The sequence below is a fragment of the Falco biarmicus genome, chromosome 4, assembly GCF_023638135.1.
Source record: "Falco biarmicus isolate bFalBia1 chromosome 4, bFalBia1.pri, whole genome shotgun sequence".
In the NCBI taxonomy this organism is placed as follows: domain Eukaryota; kingdom Metazoa; phylum Chordata; class Aves; order Falconiformes; family Falconidae; genus Falco; species Falco biarmicus.
Genome location: NC_079291.1, coordinates 20,481,995 through 20,509,768, shown reverse-complemented (window position 1 = coordinate 20,509,768; position 27,774 = coordinate 20,481,995). Strand labels below are relative to the sequence as shown.

Genomic DNA, 27,774 nt, shown 5'->3' with positions numbered 1-27,774 from the left:
AGTATCACAGCTAATCGATGTATTTTAAAAGTGGAAACATCTATGTTTAATTGCATTTAAAGTACGCAGTGAGAAACCACAGTTATACATTGTTATAACAAACCTTTACATCTGAAGTCAGAATAATACAAAAAAAGTGCTGATTATATATGGTCAAAATAACTGAGGCAAAATTTCGACAACATCTTCTAAAATATTAGCATGTGGCCTCTGCCAGCAACACTCTAAAGGTCAAGCTGAATAATGTCAGTGACAATCACTGGTTTTCCTTAGCTTTCCCAAAAACAACCACCCAAAAAACTGGTTTGATTTTTTGTTTGCCTTTTTTTTTTTTTTTTTTTTTTTGCATAGCTTTCGATATTGCTGCACTCTCACCTCTGCATATTGCAAGCCCATCTCGGTTCTGAGATAATTTCTTTAAAGTTCTGAATATTTTTAATCCAGTTCTCCTCAAATACATTATATATATTTTCTACCAATTATAAATACATCATTTTTATTAATCTGATTTCAATAACATGCATTTGTATAATTACTGTACAATCAAAATAGACATTGACTTTACACAGTGTGTATGCTTTTATTTCAGCGATATTGTTCAGACACACTGCTCAACAAATCAAGCAAAGAGGGAAATAAAAAGAAAAAAAGGAGGAGGGGGAAATAACCTCTGGGAAGAAACAGAATCTCACAGTGTTTACAGACAAAAAAACAAAAGGAAAAATACTTATCAGAAAAAGGGTTTATTAATACATAGAAAATCCCCACAATAGTTGAAACACACTTTAGGAACTAGTAAACACGTTAAATAGAGTTGTGCCAATTACGCAGTGCCCAAGCATCTGCTTGCTCTTAATTAGATGGGGAGGTGAATGACCACTGTTTATTTTCATTTTCCTCATTAATTATGAAAAACTGCATTTAATTCATCTTGCATGGTGAGAGACTGGCTGCGCAGATGTAAGTCGTAAGGGAAGTGGCTCTCTGTAGGCAACCTGAACATAGAGCTCTGCCCAAGGGGACCCCTGGGTGGCACTGCACAGTAATGCATGCCGTAATTGTAATTTTTGCCATAGTCCAAGCTTTCTTCTTGCTTCAGGGAAAATATCCCATTATAGTTAATTGGGGGAGGACTTAAGGGACCTTCAAACTGTGGGCTGGCGCACTCTGGGGAAGTGCTTTCATAGAAGGACTCGTAAGCACTGCAGTAATTGTAAGGTTTCATGGACTTGGAGTTGTCTAGAGTCCCATGCCCCGGGGGGGTGCCGAGCTCGGGGCTGTGGTAAGGGGGGTAGAAGGTGGAGTAGGGCGAGCGGGTGTGATGGGCGCCTTCACCCGCCTGGCCCATCAGGAAACTTCTGGCATTCAGTTGCAGGCATCCCGCCACCAAGTTTGTAGTTGGCTGGGACAGACCCTTGCACAAGTTTTGGACGAAGGTGAGCAGGTCGGGTCTCTTGCCAATTCGCAGGATTTCAGAAAGAGCCCAAATGTAGTTCTTAGCTAGTCTTAAAGTTTCTATTTTGGACAGTTTTTGTGTTTTAGAATAACAAGGGACCACTTTTCTTAAATTGTCCAGGGCGTCGTTAAGGCCGTGCATCCTGTTCCTCTCTCTAGCGTTGGCTTCTTGTCGCCTGAATTTGATCCTTTCCATCCTGATCTTGCTCGTCTTTTTTTTCCGAAGGCCCCTTCGCCTGGGCAAGCCATTCTCATCCTCCTCTTCTCTCTCTTCCTCCTCCTCCTCTTTTTCTGTGTCTTCTCCAGGGGATCTTTTAATATTCTTTCCTCGGAGCACTATCTGCTTCGAAAAGCTCTCTGGGTTCTTCATTTGCTTTTGGTCATCACTTTCTCTGGAAAACTTTCTACACATCTGGGATTCTGGCATTACAACAGACTCATCAAACGGTAGTGTTAACATGGTTCTATAATCTTAAGTTACCTGAAAGAATGCCAGCACAATATTTAAATATTTCCATTTTTTAAAGTTTGCCGACTTACATACACATCCTCACACACCTTTTGTGCGTCTGCGTGCACACACTGTGTATATGAGTACGTGTGTATATATAAATGCACAATTACATTTTTTTGCACAAAATGCCAGTTGCGAATGCTCGCTTTTTAAAAAATAAGAGCCATCCAGAATTTTAAAATCACTCAAAACATTCAGGATCTTGCAACTGAAACCCCACATTTCCCACAGATAAGTATAGGGTAGATCAGTATCTAAAATGTACAATTATCTCCCGGCTCATTTATCTTATTTTTAAACAAGCCCTTCAAACCCTTGCCACCGTGGAATTCAAAGAAATGCAAAACATGATAAAGCAATACAGAAATTTCATTAATCCAAATTCCCCTGGGTAAAAAAATGAGGAGAGCGAGAGCAGCCTTAAAATTGAAAAGTGCCATATCTCTACTAACTGATGGTTAAATATTTTAAAATCACTTTTTGACTTACATTTCAAAGTTTTGGGTTTTTCCCTCCATGTTTCTTCCCTTATGAATCAAGATATTAAACTCTAGCAAGTTAGAGTGGGCGAGAACAAAAATTAATGGAACGTTCCCCCCCCCCCCCATCACTCAGCTAATAACAGAATTAAAAATGAAGAAATTTTATTTCTAATGATCTGTATGAAAATCACATATTACTTATTTCATATTAAGACAAAAATCAGAATGATTTAACCCTAAACGTATTCAGATTAGTTAGGAAATAAAATCCCCCTACCTTTATTTTTCTCCTTTTTCCCAGAAAAAAATTCTAATTGATAATATCTGCTTAGTTAGAATCAACTTATTTCCTTTTTCTCTTTTTTCTTTCCTCCTTTTTTTTTTTTTTTTCCTCACCCCCATCAATTGTTGGGGGGGAGGAGGTGAAAAATTCCCTGCACGCTATAGCAGTGTTTATGTTCTGCAAGGCTCAGATGTCTCCCTCCAGCTCGTAGCTGACAGGAGCGGTCTGTAGATTCTGACTGCAATCCTGCACGTGTGCTCAGAATCCAGCCTGGAATGGAAAAATAATTCCCTTTTCCCAATTATTTTGCTTTTGTTTGCAGTTTGGGAGCAGCAAAAGCTTGGATCCCCCAATCCTCAAAGAGACAAGCAAAACGAAGGCAGGGACTTTTTTTAATAGAACAAAACTAAACAAAACCCCCAGTCAAAGACTAACTCTATCAGTATTGTCTACACACTTGCAATATTACATAACACCAATGAAAGTATGCAATTGCATCAGAAGAATAAAATGTTAGGAGGAGTTATTAGACAGTAAATAGCATACATAAAATACAAGACAATGATACTGTATCTTTAAACACTTGCATGCACACCCAGCACCAACTGAAATATATCTTTATTTGTATTACCTTATCTTTTTATTTCATTCAACAATCAGTTTTCATTTTTTGCCTTCCAAATCTTTTCAGTCTGAATGTCGCATCGTCTCCTGGAGTCTAGATCTGTGTATATCTGCACTATCTCATTGATCTCTAAAAAGTGACATTGATGCCAACTGCCAGAGCTGGTACCCATGCCATCTGCTAGTGACGTCACGGGGCAGAGAAAACCACGTGAGCCTTTCTCCTGGGACCTTCATTCTGCACTGATCATCTGGCATCCCTGTAAGTGGGTACCAGCATTCATGTATCAACACAGAAGGTTAGACTGATAGAAAAAAAAAAAAGAAAAAAAGAAAAAAAAAATCTGCACCAGCATTTCACATACAGTAGGTGCATTTCCACTGGAGCTGCTTCTTTTTAGCAGTCTAGCTGCACGGATAGATGTGCCAACATTTGGTGCTATCCCTGCCTACAGGTACGGCTGCCCTGTGGTTGTTAATACGGTATTGTTTATACTAAAAGTGCTGTCTTGTATTGATCCGAGTCCCTCTGGTGCGCCTGGTACCCAGGAAAAAAAAAAAAAAAAAAAAGCAAGGAAGGGAAGGCAGGAATGGGGAAGTAATGCCGTGCTCTAACACATAGCACAGTCACAAAAAGTAGTTTTCATGTGAAGCTGCTGGCGGCTGTTTTTGGGGTTCAGGGTTGTTTTTTTCTGAGTGCAGCGTGTTGCCCCAGAGCACAGGATAACAGGAGCAAACCTTCTGCCGGCTGTAAGAAATCCTCCCCTTGCATCCCTGGGTGGTTTTTGACCTTCCCGAAAGAAGAGAGGCATAAAGAGCCATTCGTGGGAAACTGGACGTACAAAGTACAAACGATGCCTTTTTCCGGCAGTGTGTGGCAGGGCTCGTGGGTCCCCGTTTTGCCCCGCTGCTGTGCTCTGTGACTGGGGGGCACCTGCTCCTGGCAGGGCAAGACGCTCACTGGTGTAACTGGGGGGGGCTCGCAGGGTTTGCCCCCCTGCCAAATTTTGTCTGCCTGCCTGGCCTTTTTGCAAACGCTTCCCCGAAATGTCTTTAAAAACTGAGTTCCTTCCTTTGGAAGCACGCTCTTCCTCCTCCTAAAAATCTCCCCCTGCTCTTCCATTTGCCTCCCTGGCTGCTGCTTTCTCCTTGGTGCCCTTGTTTCTCCTGTCAGCTGCCTCTCCTGTACTCCCTGCTCTTCCTCCCTTAACCCTTTTGTCTCTTTCGACAGGCAAGAAACTGTTAAATGAAGCTGACAAAGCCTCTCAGCTCAGCCTTGCCATGGAGCTTATGGCAAACTCCACCTTGGTGTGTTTGGGGCTTGTGGGTTTTTTTTATATTTAAGGAGTGGCATGTCACATATAAGCGATATCAAGAGAGTTACAGGGGGAACGATGTGTCATCTTAGAAGCATTTTTTTTTTTTTTTAAAGTTTGCTTTCATTATAACCGCGTATCACCGCTTTTTAGTGACTAAGTAATCTCTATTTTAAAAAAAGTGAGCGACTGAGTATGCTTTTAGTATTAAAATAATCCCTGGAAGAGCTGCTATTGTTTATGGGTCCGTGTCAGTGTTTCCATTATAAATCCTGTTTTTGAAGGGTTTATAACTCATCTGCTTTAATTCACGTTGGGCCCAAGCTTGGCATTAATGTTCCCAGCCCCGATCCAATTATTTTGTTTTCACAAAGTTTCATTTAAATCTGTTTGGGCATTTTTTTATTAGAGAGGGGGACAAAAAATAAGGCAGCAGCAGAACAACGTGTGTGTGTGGAAAGCGTGTTATGTACACGTACATGTACGTGCTCAATGATTTTAGAGCTTTTCAGTAAAAAAAAAAGAAAAAAGAAAAAAAGACCTCACCCCAAACTCTGCATTTTTTTTACAAAAGTGAGACACTGGGTTGTTCATTCTTCACAGAGCTCAGGCCTCTTTTTTATTTTATTTTATTTTTTAGGCAAATGTATTTGAAGCGACAAAGGTGTTAAAACTTAAGTGGCAACTGTTCAAAAGGGGCAAGAGCTGTACTATTCCTAACATTCATTTCATTTTATCCCAAATACTACAATGTGTGTAACAGAGAAGAGGGTAGAATCCCGTTATTCTCAATAGGAATTTATGTATTAAGATTTATATTGTGGAAGGTCCTAAGGGTTGTCAACCTTTTCAAGGATTTTGCATATTCAGAGTATTATACAATGCACGATAATCTAAATATGCAAAGTCCTGAGAAACCAAGCCCTGTTTCAATGCATACTAAAAATACTACGAGAAATTGAAGGAAAGGTCGACATTGTAGTGGCTTTGTGTTACGGGAAGGACCATCAAAATTTCCAGTTATATCACCCAGGCTCCAAAATACACTTTTACAAAAATATTTTCTCTGTCCTTTTTTATTGCTGAAGTAGGTAGGTTTTTTTTTTAACTACTCAAATATTATTCTAAAATCCATTTTTGAGTGGCTTTTATACTGCTACTAAAAACAAAATAAATGAATTAGTTTGTGTTGAAGGATTCCCTCTGTAGTTGTATCATTACATTTTTGCAGATTCTTAATCCATCATTTGACCTTTTTAATATTTTCAAATAAATAGTGGAGAAACAAAATAGCTGAGATATCAAGGTTTAAAAAGCCTCTACTGTGCATGCATAATAACTTTTCATAAGGATTTTACTACGCATTTTGTATTATGGATCCATGATATGCAAATGTGTACTGCTGTTAATATGCATTCACAGCATACCCCATAACTGCTGCTTTGCTGTCTACTGTGAATGCATGTTAAGAATAATACACAAAACACAGTTAAATGCACTCTATAGAACGGTTGCACAGCACCAAATATGTTACTGAACACATACCACAATTTTTTTTTTCCTGTGCCCAGGCTGTATAGTCTTGAATTATAAGTGACTCTATTTCAAATGCGATATTGTAATAATACATTTAACACAGTCAAACATTAATAGATTCACTGAAATAGTACTGAGTTCAAAGGACTGCAGAATCTCCATGGTGCATCAGGGGGACTGACCCAAACTATGCCGCAATCAATGGGAGTCCTTCCAGTAACTTCAATATGCTATCACCGGAACCCCGGGGGATGTCTCTACTCCTTTCTTTTTTATTATTTTTTTAAATTTTTTTTCCTTCTTTTTTTTTTTTTCCATCATCTCCTCCCAGCTGGCCCATATCTCCTAGTTTCACTGAAACAGGAGAATCTCATCAGAATTACAGAACTCTAATGTTTGCTCAGGAACAGTTTGGTGTGTGGTACTCTGGGTCTTGCACTGGTTGCAATGGGACCTTGTGGGCAGCAAGGGACTCTTCAGAAGGGAGAGTTAGCTAAATCCTTTTTTGTTTGTTCATCTTTCCAATGCAGACACTGAATGTCACAGTAACTCTGCTCCTCATGAGTGTAAAGTAGCGGTGACAATCCTGCAGTGCCAAACTCCCTCTTCCTTGCTCACAACCTGGCCATGAGTTTACCGTCCTGCCCCAGCACCTGTATGCACAGCCCAGGCACTTGGGCAGGACTAGAAACACCCGCTCCGACCCCGCCATGGGCAGGCTTCAGCATTTGATGCCTGTGCCAGAACCTGGCTGCATGCCTGCAGCAGGGTTGGACCCTCCATTGCCATCGGCAGGGACCCCTGTTGCCCTGGGAGTGAGACTGGGGGATGTGTGTGTAGTGCATCCGAACCTGCAAAGCCAGACCACGAGGGGCAAGTACGTGGGTGACAGTATGAAAAACTGTGGCCCCTATCTCCAGTGTCCTGTTGAGTTCAGAGGTCAGGAGGAGGTAGGAATACCTCTTTGAGGGCTTTGTGTGGGTTTTTTAAAAATATTTTTGTTTGGGTTTTTTGTTGGTTGTTTTTTGGTTTTGGGGTTTTTTTGTGGTTTTTTTTTTTAAATGAAAGTAGGGTAATAGAGGTGGTGTCATAGGCAGGGACTCTGGTCTGCCAGCCCCAGTGAGTGTCAGACTGGTCAGGACTGGGACCCTCTGATGAAAACAGGACTCTGTCCCTACCCTGCAGAAGCAGCTGCTGGAGGAGGAACCAGAGCGATTTGCGATGTACATGTTGCATGCCAGCTGCCTATCCTATGTGCAGCTAGCATGCTGTGGGACTGAAATGATGTGCGTCCCTGTCCGGGGGCCCTTTTCTGCCTCTCTGCATCCCCAGCACGCTGCCAAAGACTACAGCCGGTTTTGTGAGGAAACTCACTGTTCCCATCAAGTTGGCTAAGCCCTCTCCCACCAGTGCTAAGATGATGTTCAGGGATATGTCCTTCTCCCAGGAGAGATTAAAGAAAACACTAATGGGGACCCTCAGCTTCAGAGAAATAACCTACATTAGCTCAAGAGGATTTGGTTCAGTCTGAAAATGTGATTTTAACACATCTGCTAATGCCACAAAATATTATAAATGTGCTTTGCACTATCTAAGCCCCCTGTAATGAAGATGTACGTCTTGCTCTAATCAGACATCCTTGGTTTTATGTCTTGAATAGGCTGATAGGGACAAATATGAAAGAGCTGTGAAGGGGTAATTTACTCTATTTTAGTGGGAGTCGCTTGGGCAAAACATTAATTTAGAATCTGAAAATGGTTTCTGATACTAATTGCTTATGGTTAACCAAAAATTAGTTTGTGACCAGAAATTGCTCTAAAATTTCTGAAAGACAACTAGAATGGGTCTGATTTAGATATTACATACGTTTGGCATAATCCTATTAATTTTGAGCTGCTCCTGGCTTATTCTAATGTAAATGAATTGAGAGAGGGTGGGACCAAAAAATCTTAAAGTGGAAAAAAAAAATTTAAATTAATAAAATGTGTTCCGCCTAGAACAGTAATGGTACAGTATAGCCTGAAATTTTTATTTCCAGATTGAAAGGTGATATGTACCTTGCAGCAATATGGGATCGAATGTACTTCTTCCCAGGGGAAAATGCTCTAGTCAGACCAGTCACGTAGCTGTGTTGCTTCTTGAAAATGCAGGGGGTTAAGATCATTCCTATTGCTTTGTGGTGTGAAGCAACCCTATGCTACATCTGAGAAACTGTTCTTAATTTTTTCATCCATACTTTGGTGACTGTGGTTATTGCACTCTCTGCTACCCTGCCTTGAGGATGTCCTGCGATCTGTAAGTTTGGCAGCCTTGAGAGGCTGCAGCAGGGACACTTGGCTGTAGCGCACACCCTGATGCTGCCGATCGGCATCTACTCTTTAATGGCAATCTCTGTCAAACAGCTAGTTAGTGATGCTGTTTTTCTCCTCTCTTTCTTCTGCCGGTGCCTACAGTGATTCACAAGCACGCTTCCTCCGTGTTTCCATTTTGAGAATGTCTCTTTCCCCCTGAAAGTGTGTTTTTTGGGATGGACCTTGCAGCCAGTCCCTTCTAGAAGAGGTAGCATGGGTGTGCATGACCCCAGAAGCGCCCTGCACTGCTTCCCCTTCCCCAAGCAGACCCCAGGGCTGTGGTGCGTGCCTTTTCTTCCATAAAGCTGGGGCACTCCTTCCGTGCAAAATCTTGGAGGACGATAGGCTGCTTTCCTCCCTGAAAATTTCCCCAGCAAGAGGCGCCTGATGGGATATTCTCCTTGGATCACCTGTGTGGATGTTCCCGATACTTTTCCTCCCTTCCCACAGCCTTCTCGCTGTGAGGGGGTTACCTGGTGTGCCAGGAGGGACAACGTGCAGAGCCCTAAGCAGCAAGGTGGCACTGGGGCAAAGCCCCTCTGGGAAGCGGTGGGAGCTCTGGGTGCCACCACCAACTCAGGAGAGCAGAACAGCCTTAGAAAAAGCATGTGCTGAGACGAGCAGTTTACTCAGGACTACACAGCATGCCCTAAATTAAACGTGAGATGCAAGGAAACAGAGAAGTTGAATTAACACTGACTTGAAGGAAGTGCAAAATAAACCCGAAGGGTAACACCAACTTCTAGTGGACAGTTCCCTCCCAGGAAAATATAGGATGTTTTTTAAGGGGAACTTTGAAAAAGATCCTTGCAAAGTTTATGAGAAACTCTGACATTTCCATTATTTGCAGCAGACCTTTGAAACTCAGCAGGGAGAAAGCCCGCAGGCTAAAGAAATGACTTTTCTTTACCCCCATGAAATTTTATCCAGGTTCAGGTGAGCTGTAAGCTCCTAACTAAGAATAATCAGTTCCTTTCTCTGGCGTGCACTCCTCAGGCAAATTTTAGCAGCATGCTGAAATAATACCTGAACACCTTAGGAAAAAAAAAAAAAAACAAAACAAAGACCTTAAAAATAACAATTCTTCTAAACCCATTTTGAAAGCACATTATTAAAGATGAGAAGTTGAGTGGCTGACAGGAGGAAATGCCACAGCTACAGTTGCCTATGAAACCTCTGTTCTCTCTCTTTATGTACAAATATGCAGGTAGTTTCTTAACAGCACAGCTCAGCTGAAATGACTGTTTTTATGAAATAATATTGTGTGGGGCAGGATGACTCAGACTTACTGTAGCAGGAATATCTGCTCCTGTTGGTTTGCCTTCTATTATCTGAATTTATAACCCTCCTTGGACAGGGCTCCTCCCAAGATAGTGGTCTGGTGAAGATAAGTAAATTTTCTGTTCAAAAAACCAGGAAAACTCTGCAATCAGACATCCCAAGCTGTTAATGAACTACAGCCTCCCTTTACATTTCTCAAATTTGTGTTACACTTTTGACTCCTCCTAGCATCTGCAATTGCCAGCCAGCATCTGCAACACGTGATAATGCGTGTACTTCAAAACCTTACTGGAGATCTTTCCTTAGCAAAAAGAAAGGTAACTTTGGGTTAAAATAAACCAAACCAACCCAACCTAAGCATTCAGTATTTATCTTTATAACACACCTATGAAGCAAGGAAGTGCTGCTTTCCAGGAGGAAAAGGGAGGTACCAGGACCTTAATGGCAGAGATCCTGAACTTGTTCCACTGATTTAATATGCTCAGTAAAAACATGAAGAGTAATCAAGAACCCAATGTCTATTTGATAAACACTCCAGAAATCTTTTTGGAAGCAGATTAGATGATGTGTAGTCCCTGGATCCTCTAGTCTTTCTGCTCTTTCCCATTACACAAAACTATATGTATCCTCACTGATTCAAAGGCAGTGGGAGATGGACAGTAATATACTGTGGAAAATTTTGGCCATCCCATTTTACCTCAAGACATAGAAAGTTTGTCACAGCTGAGAGTGCAGGCTGGATCCTTTGGGGTGTTTTACCCACAGGATCAATTTTCCCCTGACAGTACTGGAGGTTCAGTGGGAGAATTTGACCGCAAATAGAACAGGGTTTTATAAAACTGTTTTCTGGATTCAGTCCCCAAGCTTCTGAGAAAGTGAAAGGCACAGCCAATTTTGGCTTAGATGTAAAGTAGTGCTGAATTCAGATTGGGATGTAATGATCTTTTTCCAAAATCATTTTGGAAAATTGATGTTTAAAGGAAAAATTTTCAGTGATGAATGAACAACTCTATTACTTCTAACTGCAGAGCTACTTTTAGAGTAACTGATACTTCTCATCTTTATGAAACCCCATTTTAATGTGTTTTTCACCAACTTCCCTGGGCAAGTGGACATGTTGATGTAAGCTGTAAATTTCTTATATTGCCATTGCAAGCCTCATGACTTTCCTAGAATAGAGTAAAGAGGAGAAGATAAAGAATATAATGATGCTTCTTGTCTATTCAAAAATACAATTGAAAGAAGTAGGTCTCAGGAGAAGATTTTGCTTACAGCCGCATAGATATTTTTGGTAAGATCTGTGGACATCCCCTCAGAAGGAACATCATCTAACAGTCAATAAAATTTGCCAAAATCAACGTGAAGTTATGATCTGCCATAAAGAGAGGTGAGGTTATCGGGTATTTAAGTACAAGCTGAAGTAAACAGTAATTTCAGTGATTTCCATCCCTTTCCATCTCTTACGTCTGCATAGTCTCTAAGGAGTTGTGTAAGCCCTACAGCTTGCCAGCTTCCTCAGCCACCAGGCATGGTGAAAATCAGTGCTTCACGCCACAGCCTTGAGTTCTCAGTGTTGTTTTTGGAGGTAACCACTCTGCAGAGCGGTCTCACCTTGCAGGGTGTGAAAGGAAAGCGAGTAGTATCTTTTGGCAGCCCGGAGTTTTCATTTCAGTCTTTGGGCTGGCTGAGGACTGGTTTGAATCCCCAAATAGTTTAAAGCAGCCATGGCCAGAATGCACCTGGAAGTTTGGCAAAAAGCCTTCTTTTCTGGCCAATTTCCCTTTCCTAAGAAGGGAGCATGGCTTGCTAAGCCAGAATCCTGCTTGCATTTTCCTTCTGTTGTGCTAGCTGCTGTGTAAGTTGACTGTCTACCTGGCTTGCATGGCCTTACTGGGGGCCTGACTCTTTCAGCTCTTGAAGTACTGGGTAAATGTCATACTGGGCATAGATTTCACTGATCAGCAGAAATAGTACTGAATATGCACACGTTTTTATCCTTTTTTCCATTCCACCCCCACCCCCACCCACCCCCCTCCGTGGTATTGTTCATGTGTCGGCCAGTATGTATCTGGCCTTATTTTGGTTTCTTTGTGATCATCTTTAATTCAATTGCTATTTTTGGAGAAATACTGCAGTTTGATTGATTATTACTGCGGTGTGAGCCAGGAGAGCAAAACCATACACTTTTGCAAAGTATTCAAAGACATGCACTCTGAAGAGCATACTGTAATATGTTCAGGGCCTCATGCTTCTGTTTAGGAGTTTTATGCATGGTTTGGGTTGAAATCTGAAGTGCACTTTCCGCCTAGAGAGGCATGTTGGCTTCTGCATTCTGCATTTGGACCTGTAAGGCATCTTGCTGTGGAAAGCCATCTAGGTAAAATTTATCTCGAAAGGGTACTTTGCTGTGAATTTTGAAGACAGCCGTGTGGAGAACATTTGCTGTCACCAGCAGATGGTGAATGGAATAGCCGTCTCTCCCCGTACCTCTAAGCCCTTGAACAGGCAGTGCAATAACGGTTTGGTGAAGTGATGGAGGAAATACATGCGGTGAAATCCTGAGGAATTCAGAGCTCCTGCACTATGCCTTGAAAGCTGGGTGTTAGAAAAGTAAAATCTGTGAGGTTCAGGTTGGTGGGGTTTGGAGTAAATAGTGCTTTTCATTGCTTTCCATTCAGTCTGTTATTCATTTGCCTCTTGCAGCACCAACTAACATCAATGAGTTTTTTTGCAAAGACTGTACAAATGCTCTGACTCCCGTGGAAACAGAAATCTGAATTATGAACAAGATATTGCAGTTTGATTTTGTAACATAAAGTGGCAGAAAATGGAACATTTTCTTTCAGAAGACTCTGTATGCTTTTCAGCATAAAACTTTGGGTATTAAGTGCAATAAAATGAAATTTCATCCTGAGAATAAGATGTTTAGGAAAAGTAAGGTCTTGAATTCATTTCAAAGGGATTCAGAAGGATACTTCTTTTCAAAATAACATATTATACATAATATCAAAACCAGAGCAGGTTTGTTCGTTGTGTTTTTTTTTTTTTCAAAATGAGACATTTCAATTGATATCAAGAAAATATTTACTGAAAATTTTGCATTGTGGAACACTTTTTTTTTTCTTTGCTTTTGTTTCACGTCTGAAGGAAAGTTAATTTAGAACTGTGAGCTTTCTCCAAACAAAGGAATGCCTCAGTTTGCCTACTGTACCGAAATCCGTATAGCACCTGGGCGAAATCAGTATTTCCAAAAGGCAAACCTCTTTCAGTCATGAATTCTGGATTTGCAGTTTTCACTTCATTAATCCATTTCTCTGTCATTTACTGTATCCTGTAATTCAGATAGCTGATTCTTGTTGTTTAACTACCATATAGTAATGTTTCTACATGCTCCTCAGATCTTTTTTTTTTCTTCTTCTTTAATCATCAGCAATTCTCTGAAGTAGCAGTTCAGGCCCCCTTATACCCTCAATTCCATTTTGCCAAAGACAACACAAAAAAGATAGCCTTTGTTAAAAAGTTTAATGTTCTTAATTAGTGGAATTGTCAGACTAATTAGAATACCAATTAGAATTGGCAGGGCTATCGTTAATTTAGAAGTGCTGTGGTCTAGTGTTAATCGCTATTAAACCTTATAGTTTGTGAAAGAGAGGGAGTAAGGAGATGAATACACACACACACAACCTCCCTCCCCTCCCATTTTAAATGTTAAGGGTCCATAACCATAACGATCTGTGCTGTCAATGTGTACTTAGGGACTGTTTAATCCATGGAGACGTTGATGCAAAGTTAATAACTGTTTATGTACAAAAGTAGCATTGAGGAATAAAAACTTGGGACTTTTGTGTGTGTGTGTGCCACTATTAAAATAGTGACATCCTACCAGTGGCTGGAAAAGATACTCAAATCACCAAGGACTTATCAGAAATGTGCAACAAAAATCCACTGCACTTCCTTTTTTACTTTTGGTACTGTGAAAGTTACTTTTTGCTTCTTGCAGCACATGGCAAATAGAGTTCTCACAGCACTGTACATACTGAAATTAAGCTTCAGCGCCTGCTGGTTCAGTGAGTTTGTATCAGTGTTTCATAGATGGAGGGGCTATCGCTCAAGTTCCCATGGTGAGTCAGACGTACAGTGGGAAATACACTGAGAGCTCAGCAACTTTCGGTCTCTGGATCTAACCCACGTGTACATGTGCCCTGCCCATGAACCTAGTTTTAACTTTTAAGTGGTGGGAAGGTCGTGGAGCAAACCGATTTTAATTTTTCATCATCAAAGGAAAATAATGAAACTTCTATTCAATCTATGTACTTAAAACATCTGTTCCTGACTGAAACCATAAGGGACAAGTTCCCAGAGGTGGAAGCTGTGAATATTGCTGTGAATTCCATGTACACCACTACCACGCTCAGAGAGCCCAATTTATATCTGCAAGCGATTAGGAAAAAAGGGTGCTCAGGTGGCTAGAGAAGCACGCAAGAGCCTGATGTGTCCAGGTCTCAAGCACAAACATAACGTTTCCTAGGTACAAATACATTTTCCACTTTGATGTTTTCTCCAGCTGAGATGATTGCCTTCTGAAATCTCTTACCCATGATAGATATAGGCAAAAGTGATGCTACTGATTATTATTTGTCTGGGGCAACGGTGGTGTGAGCTAGAAGAGGATAGACTGAGAGCAGAGCAGAAAAAAGAAAGTTCAGTGACACTTGTCTATGGAGCACACAAATTTCCTCTTGGTAATGCAGCACAGCGTAAATATTTTTCTGTTCCTCTCCAGACTGACCTAGCCATTTCTCTATTTACAGCACAGCTAGCCCACAGTCTGATAAAATTCATCTAGACCTGCCTGTGCTGTCTTTTCTATTCCAGAGAAAATGAATAATTAATTTTCAAGGAAATTAGATGTTTAAATTGCATCTTATAAGTATATGGTCAAGAAAGCTTTGCCTTGGTCAAATGGCATCTTGTACATTAATGCTTCATTTAACCTCTGGTTATATAAAGCTGTAGTCAAATATGAGATGGTGGCAGTTCTTGCAGAAAAGAAAGGTGTCAATTTATATGCTTTATTTAGGAAAAAGGATTTAAGAATCAACTACAAACTTAACCTTCATAGTTCCTATCATGTTACTGCTCAAAGCTAAGATTTGATCCTGGATAAGTCAAAAACTGAGAAAGAAAAATAATTAAAATACAATAAAAGAAATTAACTGATGAAAAAAACATTTAACTGAAAGCCAGCAGTTTAATTCAGTTTTTCACTAAGTAAGCTAGGTAGTCAATGTTAAAGAATTATATACAAAACCATTTTGTTCTCCGCTTTTTACATAAGAAGGTAATTCAAAAGAAAAATTAAAAGAGGAACTAAAAATTTGTAATTAGTTAACAACAACAAAAAAAAAACTTTTCTCCCAAGGCAAACTGTTTTAAAAGTGTAAGAATCCTCCCAAATACCCTAGTTGATTTATTTTTAAATTTTTTTAGGGATTTTTATTGACTGTAGGTCTTTTTTCTTTATTTAAGTACTAGCACACTCATTTCAAGGCTTTAGTTTTGAGCTGCCTAAACACTGTAAGCAATGTGGTCAAGCCAACCTGAGATCACTAGGACACTTAAAATCCCATCAAAAGTTTACTCCCAATCTGTCAGTTCTATTTTCATTGAGAGTTTTTCTGATTAGGGAATGAAAAGAGATTCCTGTCATCTTAGGCTGCTGCAACATTTGCTCTCAGCCACATATTTCATGCCATAACATCGGTCTTACAGAACCCAAAACATTGTTATTGCCATTTTGTCCCAGCAGACACGTGCAACCACAGGATGACAGTGAGGGTGGTAGGAGTTTTTCACTGAGCTCAGGTCCCGGCGGATTTCACTCAGCATCATCTTAGGTGGGTGATGAGTAACAGCCCTGCAGGTACACACGAAGCTGTGCAAGGACTCGCATCCCCCCAGCTTACTGCTCAGTAGCTGCCTTGAGTGAAAGCCAACTGTCTCAGCTTGCTTTTAGAGAATGGAAAGAGGCACCGTCTTCTCCTGGGATGTCTAAATTAAGTGCAGTGAGTCACCTTCCACTCCTTTCCACTAACTCTGTGTGTTTGACAACTAGCTGAGGGCAGACAATTTTTTTGGTGGGTGATGTTAAATAAAATTAATTCCACTGTAAGTCTTTGCAGGGTCAGGACTAGACCTGGCTGGAGATCCTTTGCCAGGCAATTTCCTTATGATAAAGTTGTTCTTACAAATCAGAATTTTCTTGGGTGTGTTTCATCATTACTGAAGTCTGTTGGCTATCTGCTCAGAAAGCCAAAACCAGTCCTTTGCGGGGTCAATAAATCCCAATGGGAATAACCTGCTGGGCTGCCCCAAGATGTATATTTCTTTAGTCAGTTAAATGTCAATCTGTCCTGTCCCAGATGACACACTGGGTCATAGGAGCTGTGGTGTGGGGCTCAGTTCTTCTTCATGGCTTTTGTTCTGTAGCCATAAGGTGATTTCCCAGGCATGGTGCCATCCTGCCTCTGAATGACCATCGGTCCACGCCCTGATGTGCAGCTGGGGCAAGAAGCCGGGTTTGCAAGGGGCTGCCTGCTCCTGGGGAAAACCTCCATGATACCAAGTGCCACTGGAGAAATAGGCATTCCTCTAAGTGTCTGGTAATGAGCTACTGTTTCCTACTTTGTACATCAAAGCTGAAAAGGTTCACCTTCTGAAATGTAAATATAGTTTTTCAGTTGAAAATACTGTTAGGGAGTCTCTCAACCAAATATTGCAACCTTTTGTAATGGCTGGGATCGAAAACACAGACATTTTGGGGTAACTCACAGGAAGAATGCTCTATTTTTGGTTTATCTTTCACTGTCTCAAGGTACCTTGCAGCCACAACTCCATTTTAACCTGTCATGTGGCAGGCCCAGTGTTTCTACCTCAGTGTAGTACAGCAAAATATCCCCCGACAAAGGTGAGCAAAGGACTTCCAAGTCTTTTGGACTTGGAATAACAAGTCTAAAACAAGAAAAAACATAAAAGAAAGTTAAGCCAGTCTCTGGTAGGGCTGTGGTGGTTCAGCTCCACTTTTATGACCTGGAAGTCCCTGTCCCTGAAGCACTGACCTGCTTCACCCCTTGATTTGCATCAGAGATGCTTGTTGCTGCCTTCCTGGGCAGCTACCACTGTGGCACCCAAGCCCTGGGCTCCTGCTGTTGCTGTGTTTCGCTATATCCCCCTGTGTTTAGCTATATCCCCCTGGCCTGGCCTCATGTCTGGTTCCTGATGCAATTGCCCTCTCTGAGCTACGGTGGTGATGCTGCATCAGTGTGGGAGCAGAGAGAGGCATCGCTCTGCTCCTCTGAGATGAGCAGCAGTCTCGTTTGCTTCTCTGGATGTCTTACCACTTGGGTGAGATGGCATCCTTGTGCTTGGAGTGCCTGGAGGCAAAGAGCTGCAGTTGTGGAGCTTCAGTATAGACAAATGATTTTCCCATTTTACTGCTATTTCCCCAATCATTATTTTTATTTTTGCTTAGGTGGTTTGCAGTTACCATACTTATTCATTCTATTGTTTGCCTTTAGGGCTTCTCTGTGCCTTTTCTCCACCATTAGTCTGTTCTCCTTTTTTTCCCCCAGTGATTTTTTATGTAATCTTTATTTTAATCTAGCCTGATAGTTGTCCTCTTGTCCGTTGTAGATGCAATTGTTTCTAAAAAGATGAACAATATTAATTAATTTCTTTGGTGCAAAAGACCTTGTGTATTGTGCCACCTCTTTTGCTCGAGTGATAAAGTTTTCCTTATTTTCTCTCCCTGTTTTATTCCAGCCTTATAAAGAATTAGGTAAGAGATTAAATCAACTGCCAAAAGCCATCCATTCCCATAACAGGAAGGACCATGTGGGGATGTAATCCACAGCTGAGGGCACAGGATTTTTCCTGTTTATTTAGACCTAAGATCGGTTTCATCTCATCATTATTTTCTGGCAATAACCATCGCCAAAGAAAGACCCCTAAAGTGTGTACATGAAGGTTAAAAAGATATTACCCTTGTTAAGTCTCAGCCCGTTCTCTAACAGTTGCTGAATTCTGTGAGCCCTGAAGCATGACCCAAAAACGTTATTGTAATTAATTATGGTAACTGATATGCATATCAATTCCTTTTTGCAAACATACATTTCTGAAATCCACTTTTTGTGGCAGTGAGCTCTCTAGACTAAGTACGTATTGAGTGCAGTCCATTTAGGATGCTTTGTTTTGTTTTTCTCTGCTTAAAACTCTTTAACGTGTATGAGCAAATCAGTTACATCTCAGATCTAGTGAAACAGCAACATTTCAGCTGTCCTTTTGCCTTCTTTTCCATCACTGAGCCTTTTCTTCCTTGATTTAGAATGAACAGGACCTTGTTCAGAACCCATCACAATCCTTGATGAATTTCTGGCAATAGTTGCTGTACTGCCATAAGGTTTCCTACTTCTGTGCCCTTCCTCCAGACATCACTGAGTCAGTGCGCAACTGAGGACAAGGCTGCAAATTAGCTCGGCGCAGTACGCATTCTGTTGTACTGGGGCCACCAGTCCTTCCCTCAGCAAGGGAGGGGGGGTCTTTAACGCTTAAAAAAAAAAAGAAAAAGGTGCTGGAAAGCAGTGCCCCAGCCCTATGCATGTGGAAAGCATTCACCTGGAAGCAGCAGAGTGACTCTAGGTAGGTGACCTGCTCCTTCAGAGCAAGGCAAAAGGAAAGGCATCGCTGCAGTTCTTGTTCGCGCTTTGCTCACATTGGGTTCTTTTTTAAATAGGGCACTAATAAATAGTGAATAATATATAGTGAAATGCTAACAGAAGTCAATAGCAAGTACACTGGTTTACTTGCCAACAAAAAACAAAAGTGAAAATGTTAACATGTGAATGCTGCTCTCTGTATGAAGTGCCATGTTCCAAGCATAAGTGCAAACTAAAACCCCATTTGTGTGAATAGCTAATTATAAGGGTGAAAACACTGTCAATCTTAACACTCATCTGGGTTTCATCTTGGATGCCAAATGGGTCTTGCTGCCCTATATGTTAAGAAAAGTCTTAATTTCACAGCCCTGACAGGAGAATAAATATCAGCCAGAAGTAACAGAAAGGGAATAAACAGAGACTATCATGATGGAATTTTTATTAGCATCACTCTTTTCTCACTATATGTAAGTATTCTGAATCAAGACAATATTCTTGAGAAAGAAGTATCGGCAAAACTTTCTTTGCTATTTTATGAATGCAATTTTTTTAGAAAAAGAAAAAAAGAGAGAATTTTGTTCACAGTGCCTGCCGTGAGGAAGCCTACTGCAATTTGCAAAAGATGCATGTGCTGTGGAAGCTTTCTAATTGAAGCTAACCCATCAAAGGGTCTAGAGATTTTGTCAAATGTCTTAAGTTATATCTCACATCCCAGTGCAATTACAATTTAAATGTGACTCTTTAAAAAACACTACAAACAACCAGAAAAAAGTCCCATTAGCAGCTCATACCTATTCATTATTAAAGAGTTACCTGTGGAGTTTGGGGAAAATCTTTGCGTATTAGTCTCTAAAAACTTGTAGGGTTAAAAAAAAAAAAAAGCTTTTTTAAATATCAGGCAAAACCCACAGCAGGTGGGGAGGACTGTACTCCAATACAATATAGGATCCCGTGTGACTCCAGTATCCTGCAAACTTACAAAGATCACAGAGGTGGGTTTTTTTTAAAACAAATATTTTAATTTGTAGGATGTTAAATAGCATAGCCATTAGTACTTATTAATATTTCAAGCAAAGGTGGCAAATTTTTCAAAATAAATTTTATCTTTGACCGTTCCATAAACTACTCAATTTAACTTGTTTTAGCTTTTTTAAATTTTCTCTGTTTCCCAGAACCTAAGTCACAGGACTTTGTATTACCAGTTCAACAGTATTTTGTTCCAGTGTTTGGATAGGAAAGAAAAATAAATAAGAAAGAAGCTATCCTAAGGTTCCAAACTACCAGAAAAATACACAGCTTAAGTTCTGGTTAAACCTACCATAGTAAAGGCTCTTGGAATTTAATTACCTGTGAACCTCATTTATTGTTTCAATTTAAACCAAATAATTTAAAGCATAAAGCAAAACATTTGCTCATGCTCTTTTTTTTTTTTTTTTTTTTTTTTTAATTGGGAGACTTTACATGAGAGATGCCGATCTCAGAGATAGAAGAGCTCTGTTGACTTTTATAACATCTTTATCTGATTTTCAGCCTACGTCTATGAGGTGGATTAACCCACTGTATCACATTGAAACTCAAGAAAATGCTCTGTCAATGTTTCACATTTGAAACAATGGTATAGAGCAGTGAAAAGTAAGCAAGTGGAGGATGAAGACACCTTCTGAGAGCTGTGCGAGGTGCTGCACTTCTAGTTAGCGTTAACTTGTGTGAGACTAGAGGATGCCCTCTGCTTAACGCCTTTCTAAACCTCTTAGAAGCCTTTGGCTCCTAGACTGCCTGTGATGAACGCTGCACCACAGTGCTGCTGTGAGTCGGTGTAGCTCCTGTGTAGGATGAGGGGACTCGGTGACCCTCGGTGACAGCCAGGTACCATTTGGTTTGTTATGCTATGGGGCCGTTTCTCTCCTTTCCTAAAAGGAAGAAGGGGTAGAATAAGCCCTTGCCATCTGACATGGTGGACCTCCACACCCTCACTGTGCTGGGGCATGAAGACAGTGTGGGGAACTCATCACACCTTCCAGATGTTGGGATGGGGAATGCAGGCCATGGATCCCCTGACGCTGGGCAGATCACTGGGGGAGGGGGGCAGTGGAATGACCCTCCCTGTTCCTGGGGTGCACGGGGAAGGTGAGGAGTGTGAGGGAGAAGTGGCACTGACCGGGGAGATGGAAGTTCCCTGTTGAAATAGATCAAAACCAAAGCAAAACACAAGGCCAGAGAAGGGCTCTGCAAGCAGTTTCGTCTTCAGCTACTCTTCATTTCTACTGACAACACATTCAAATGTGATCCAGTGAGGCTGGGGAACTAAAGCGTGTGTAGTCATGATGGTTTTAGCAGATCGAGCTTCCCAGGATTTGAGTGCAAGCTTTAGCAGTCCGTTCAGGTACTTTCTGCTTTCCTCCAGATTATCTTTCATGTATGTATAAACAGCATTTGCTGCAAAATGTGTGAACTACGGAGCTCGGAGTCACAGCCTGCAGCACAGCAAACTGGCTTTTCCTGGAGCTCATAATGTGATAATTAAATTGCTAACAGGCACCTTAGTGATGGCATTTACTGGAGATGTGAAAGCCTTCTTACAATCATACCTTTCTGTAGGGGACTCATCAGTAGAAGCAGAGCTATCAGAATCGGGGGGGGGTTTATATATTTTCTTCAACGAGTACATTAAATTTTTATGTGGAGTGAAACGGGACAGGACGTGTTTCCCTTCCACTGCACAATGATTTATTACCCCAAAAAGACCGCAGAACTAATTAGCAGAGTAATTAATTAATATAAATTTGCATATTTGCATTTGCAATTAGTGCAGCCGACTGATTAGTCTGAAAATGGGAAGTTTGACTCATTAGATGTTAGTGTCTGCTGGACCGGAAAGCGGCTGCCAGATGAGGCGAAAAAGCATAGAATAAGCATGAGCGTGTGCGTGCGCGCGCAAGCTCATCATGTCTTTTGTTAGAAGAACGGAGTGCAAATATGTGGTCTAAGATACTAAGACTGCTATTTTTTTAAATTTTTTTTTTATTATTTTTTGCCTTTTAATCACCTTTTCAGCTGTTTTTTCCCATTAATTTACTTCCTGCAATGTGCGGCTGCAACCGTGAAACTCACTGGTTCTTCTGAACAGTCAGATCTTTAAGGGAGGATGGCTGCTGCAGATCTGATTTAGGTGCCGAAGGGGAGCTGTAAGGAGCCTCCTTGCCATGTGATAGATGGGGCAGGGATATTTCCACTCTTCCTAGTTACATTGTCGAACCAATTGCTAACGCTGAGAGGTCAAGATCGGCGGAGCCCATAAAAACCTGGGATAAGTGATTAGCTTTCCAGGTTGCTGTGCCATCATCTTTTCCTCTGTAGACACCCTTGTGGGTGTGCCTTTTTGTACACACCTAAACAGTCCTTCTGCTTTCCGTACCTGGACTTTGTATGCCTGGACAGCCATTGTCCCAAGTTTTAATGAGGCTTTAGTGAGGTTTGAGAGACCATTAAAGAGAGATGTGCCCATGGGGTAATACATCCAGATGCCATAGTATCTGTAAGGTGACTACTAGTGCTTTTCTCAGGGTGCCACAGCAGAGCTGGTTTTCCATAGGGGTCAGTGGAGGGAGCCCTGGTATCTCTTTGGGGCACCTTACATTGCTGCCTTCACTACAGCTGGAGGAAAACTCCAGTCCTCCCACAGCGAGACTGATTACCTCCTCTTGAAGACTACTATGCTTAGGAATGGGCAATGAGCAGGGACTGGCCCCAGAACAGTCCTCTGAAAGCTCACTGGGTCCTTGTCCAAAAGCTTTGATCAGATTTTAACCATTGGTGCCCCTTTGACACGTGTGGATGCTGTGGAAGATGCAAATGCATATTGCCCATCACTTGCCATCACTGTGCATTTACAGTGTGGTGGAGTTCAAGACTTGTAGCAGCTTCCTCTAGTTCCTCTGCTGTATCACAGCAAGTCATTTAGCTCCTTCTTTTTTGATTTTTTTTTTAAATTTGCTACTGAGTTTAAAAATTTAGCTATAGCAGTTAGAGCTATAGTATAGATGCAGTTATACTTTCAATAAAGTCTATTTCTATTTTGTTCAAAGAATGAGTTTAAGCCAACATGCACTTTGCAGGCATAAACTGTCTCCTCTGGTATAACTTCATTACATTGTAAAATCTGAGTGCAAACTGGGCCTAAGTCAACAGGAATATTTTATAAACTTGAATCCATTAATTTTTGTGGGATTTGTAGGTGTTGATTAGCTCCCAAGATGCCCCCAGCATATTAGATGTATACAAGATAATTCAAAACATAATCATCCCTATGAAAGGAGGCAACTCCTGTTTTTCCTTCATACACCTACATCCAGGTAGGATAAATTGTTATTATAATGTCTGTGTGGGGATTACAAGCAAAATTACTTTTTTTCCCCTACCAATCAGTAAATTTCAATTATACATTTACCACAAAAAATTAATAAATTCTATGAGCATTTGAAAATAATTACAAGATGAGAAAATACTGCTTTCTATTGATATTATTTCTGCAATACTGTTTCAATTATTAAATGCAGAACTAGTAAGACAGAATTTGTGAATGAACATTTGATGAAGAAAGCACTAATATGGGTAAAGAATGTTACTTAAAAGAATCTTTCTACCACTACAGATGAAGATACAGGTTTTACAGTCATTCTTTTAATAAGATTATTTTTCAAAAGTTCTTTCACACTCTGTTGCATCATAAAAAATTAGGAGAAGATATGAGCAAAAATAAAATTTGTCCTTTGTGAATGTCATCTCAGGTAAAAATTGAACAATCTGTAGGACCAAATAACTAAATTTACTTTTGACCAAAGTCATTACTATACTTGAGATGGAACCGGATTTCCAGGCACATTCAGGACCTATAGAGGCAAATTGCTTTCCACTGCTGTTTTCAGTGCCTCACTCCCATCAGTTTCTCTGTCTGCATCCTTTAGCACTCTTTAAAAATCTGGCCCTGTAGGCGGGTGAGAGACATTTCAGGTGTGAATACATGTATGTACATGAGGCAGCCCTGGCGTGGGAGCCGTGGCACCACGCTATGGAGGTGTTTGCCCTGATGTAGGACATGCTGCCTGTTATCAAGGCATGTTATCGGGCCTCAGCATCACACACAAACGGCTATTCTGCTTGGTACCCCCATCAGCCTGAAGTGCAGGCAGATGCATGGCTCTACATGTCTGCAAGCTCCCAAGTCACTGAGCTGTTCTTTGTTTTAATTTACAGACAGCTGTGAATTTGCTTTTGGATCTAAATTGTAATATCATTTTCCCATATTTGCAGCTCCGTGTTCTGACTTTGTCTCCAATTCCGACCGTCAAAACTGTGCTAAGAGAAAATAATGCTCTGGCCATTTAGGGAGATCCTTTCCCTCCTCACCCCCCTGAAATGCTGATTCAACAACTGAGAAGCTGTTCACCTTCTTCCTAAACTCCCCCGTGCAAAATAGCAAAACATTCTGTTTTCATGAGGTCCAAATGTTTCATTTCAGCTTTATTGAAGAGTTGCATTTTGATAAGGCTGTTTGATTCCAACCACAAAGTAAACCATTTTGCAGAAGCATGACGCATAAGCAAACAGAAAAGTACAGGGCGTACGATGCCTGCAGTTGGAGAGCACCCCCAAAGAGACTCGAGTGGCAGCAGTGACACAGCACTCTTCTTGGCTACAGTACAGTACAAAGAGAAGGATCACAATGCAGCTAGCTTCCTAGGTCTAATTAGCTGTGGAGGGCCAAAGGAAAACCTGTGACATTCAAAACTGATAACTGAGGGAAAAGTAATATGTATTCATGAGACGGAAGATGGGCAAAAGCCAGCTTTCATTTGGACTCTAACATTGCCTGCATCAGTAGGACTAACGAAAAATGGAGGTCTTCCACCCCAAATATTGGAAAAATACAGATGCAAAGAGAAAGGTCAGAATCTCTCTTTCTATGTGGTTGACATGCTGGCAAATGAGTCCCGAGACAGAAGATGGTTTCACTTGATAAAAAACTTGTTATCTGTGCAATCCATTTCATAGCAGTGACAAGTAAAATGGGACTTTTTGAACAACTAAGATATTTTTTTTTTTTTGCCTGCAAACATGGGCTATGTCCGGGAAACTGCAAAAATAAATCTCCTCTCAAGGTTCTGGTGCCAACAGCTCAGGTATTTCAGCAGCCACTTCCACAAGTGAGGTACAAAGAGGTAAAAGAATCTCAGTGTCTGACACAAGGGTATGATTAAAGTAGCCAAACCTCTAAAATGGGTACAACAAGGAAGAAAATGACAGTCTGGATACGTACAAATAACTGAAAAAAAAAAGCAGCTCAGCATTTCAGGGAGACTATAGGCTCCCTATGCTATCGGCTATTATTTATCAAGACACTCTGCAGCATATTCTGAATATAGCCTGCCCATCCTGGGTGAGGCAGGTGAGACTGGAAGAAGAGAGCAGCAGCCACAACATTTGGTAGGAAACACCTGCTGGCCTGTTACTGGCACACGAGATTTCCTGGGAAAAGGGCGCACGATGCATGAATGTTGACAGGAGGTGAAAACATACATGACAACTTAGAGGTATGCGACCAAGGCAAGAGGGAATACCACCACTCAGCCAAAATTCGGGAAGCATAAACTAAACCCGGATCACAGCAGAATGCAAATCACTGCATAGCGAATGAAGGACTTCAGGCACCGTGCATGAAGTGAATGCCATGAAACAACCTCCCCTAAGAAACTGGAAGCCATGTGTTGGGTAACTACTTACCGATTCATATTGGGTACCAAGATCAGCAGAAGTCACAGGGCCTCCATAACAGCCGGGATGGGACAACAATCTGGAACATGAAGGACACTGTTGCCTTGGGAAAGAAACAAAATACTTTATGAAAACAAGGGAAGTCCCATCACAAGGAAGTCCTTAACAAGCAAGCACTAGTGCAAGAAGAAGCTCCACAGTGGAAGGATTGAGATTACAGATGTCAGCACAGCAAAATAATGTTCAGATGGGAAAAAAAAAAAAGAATTATTGCTGTCCCTGGGTATCAGGAGCTTAGTCAGCACATATATAGCTGTGCTATTACCACTGAAACATATCACAGGCCCCCAGAGGACATTCCTACCAAACCTCTAGCATGTTCATTGCAGCACTTTTAAGCTGTGCTCCTTGAAAGCAACACGCAAGCCCAGCAGGAAAATTCCTTTAGGAGATTTTTCTTGACTCTAGTTGTATCAGGCAGCATGTTGTAAAAGAGGAAGAAACATTAAAGGAGAAGATGTCTGTGCTGCAGCAGCATTTGCTAGGAAAGAAACAGAAAGTGATGATGAATTCAGTCTTTTGAAAGAAGAGATCGTGGCAAGAGGGTCTGTACAACAGTAAATTCCTTTTGCCCTGGCGAGAAAATGAAGAGAATTATGGAAAGTCTAGTAAATTGAGCCCAAAGAAGCTGTGGCCAGAGCTAGCAAAAAGTACCCCCAGCAGACACCTTCATATAGCACTGTCCAAAATATGATTTGGAGACACATCCTCCCAGTCAACATCTGTGTACTGATAACACCATGCTAATGCACAAAATCACAGGCTGGCTCCGTGTGGCAGGGCTGTTGCTGCAGGGAACCTTTGAGCGTAAGTGATAGACCTAGAAAAGTGAGGCAGCAGCTGGTCTCCTCTGGCACAGAGGAAAACCTATCTGATAATGAGTGAAGACAACAATTTTGAGTCCACTTGAAGGAAAGCAAGGCTAATAGGTAAGGTACCATACTACCACCAAATTAGTCTCATAAAGCAGAAAATAAATTTTTCCTGAAGACTCTTGAAGATTTTGGAGAATGGGTGTCTGATGCACGAACAACTGATGGTTTGCATGCCATGCCATCGCTGGGGCAGCTAGTCCAGGTGACTGAAGAAGAGCCACTGTTTCCTCAGACAGCTGAGAGACTTCAACATACCTGATGAGGTTTTCCCCTGACTCCAGCTGTGAAGGTGTTGCCCATCTCATGGCCCAGCGCTGGAAAGTTCAGCAGATTAATACAACTTCCTGGGCAGAGGAAGGAAGAGGAAATCCTCCTGTGACTAAAGACCATAAGGTGGAAGAAAACCTCCTTTCTAACAGAGGAAAACCCTATTGGACAGCATTAGGCTGATGTGGTAGTCTCCCAGGTGAAATGCAAAACATTCAGTTTGAAAAAGTAGTTATTTAAGTGAAGCTGCAGGCTCCAGGGAGTTGCTAATATTAGTGCAACTGCTTCTGATAATGAAAACTCAGGCTGCGATGCAGAAGCCGTGAGTGAGATTGCTAGTAGCAATTGCAAAAGCCCGGCAAGAAGAGGAAAGAGACTAATGCAGCTATAACCCCTGTAAACATGATCAGTCAATGACATTACCAGTGTGTGTACAGCCACCCGGCTTTCTGTACTGCCAAACGGTAGCCTCCTCTTCTGAGGAAGGTATCATCTATAGTCTATGAAGAGAGAGAGGAATTTTTTCAGAGGGCAGCCCTGAGCGTTTGCAGTAGGGTCCCAGACTATGCCATTCTCTGATGGTGCCTGTGTCCCATTGCTGACTGCGGAGGGACCTGGGGAGTTCAGCTCTGAGGTGGGTGCTCTGCAGGAAGCTGCCTCATTGTAGGTGTCATGATAACCCTTCCTACTGTGTCTTTGCATCGTTTGCTTGTGAAAAGACTTAGTAAACCAGCCCTTCTTGTTTTCTTCTCTCTCGTGTAAACTCTTCATGTTTGGGAATGGCCTGAACCTAGGCAATGTCAGTGAGAAAAAAGGGTTAAAGCTGAAATGACCTTAATTGGTGGCCACTTCGCCGTATTCTGCAGAAAAACCCATCATCATGAAGCCGAGACAGAGTGCTCTGCAGGTCCTGGCAGCTCGCAGCCTGAGCACTTCTAAAGAGATTCATCAAAATGTCTTACTTACGCAAGCAGGTGTCTTCCTCACCCCAGGGAGAAGCCTTCCCATGGCAAGCCTTGCAGAGGGGTCAAGGGAAAGCTAATTAAAGATTAAGACTACAAGGTGCAGCCCTCCACCAGAGGAAGGGCTGCACAGAGTTCCCCAGCAACAGCAGCCTTAACCAGGGGACTTCCAGCGAAGGGAAAACCCCAAGAAATTTCCTTTCAACCACAGCACCAAACAGCACCAGCGTGGTTCGTGAGAGAAAGCAGACATCTGAATGCAAAGCCGAGCTCACAGAGAAGA

At 41.5% G+C, this 27,774-nt stretch overlaps 1 protein-coding gene across 11 annotated transcripts; it reads right to left on the bottom strand.

Moving 5' to 3' along the window:
- NEUROD6 (neuronal differentiation 6) lies at positions 1–27,774 on the bottom strand. 11 transcript variants are annotated; one of them, XM_056337206.1, is made up of 6 exons: positions 27,496–27,774; positions 26,953–27,029; positions 26,518–26,606; positions 25,337–25,430; positions 9,851–9,939; positions 1–1,936 (listed from the first exon to the last, which is right to left on the bottom strand). In XM_056337206.1, exon 6 carries the CDS (start codon positions 1,913–1,915, stop codon positions 902–904), a length of 1,014 nt encoding a protein of 337 aa, XP_056193181.1. In that variant the 5' UTR covers positions 1,916–1,936; positions 9,851–9,939; positions 25,337–25,430; positions 26,518–26,606; positions 26,953–27,029; positions 27,496–27,774; the 3' UTR covers positions 1–901. The 11 variants fall into 11 exon arrangements, with proteins under 11 accessions (XP_056193181.1, XP_056193179.1, XP_056193172.1 ...); XM_056337204.1 differs by lacking the exon at positions 9,851–9,939 and having other exon boundaries at positions 1–3,004; XM_056337197.1 differs by lacking the exon at positions 9,851–9,939 and having other exon boundaries at positions 27,496–27,773.

Excerpts from the sequence above, each read along its gene's own strand:
- NEUROD6 (XM_056337206.1), bottom strand. The coding sequence starts at position 1,915 with ATGTTAACACTACCGTTTGATGAGTCTGTTGTAATGCCAGAATCCCAG.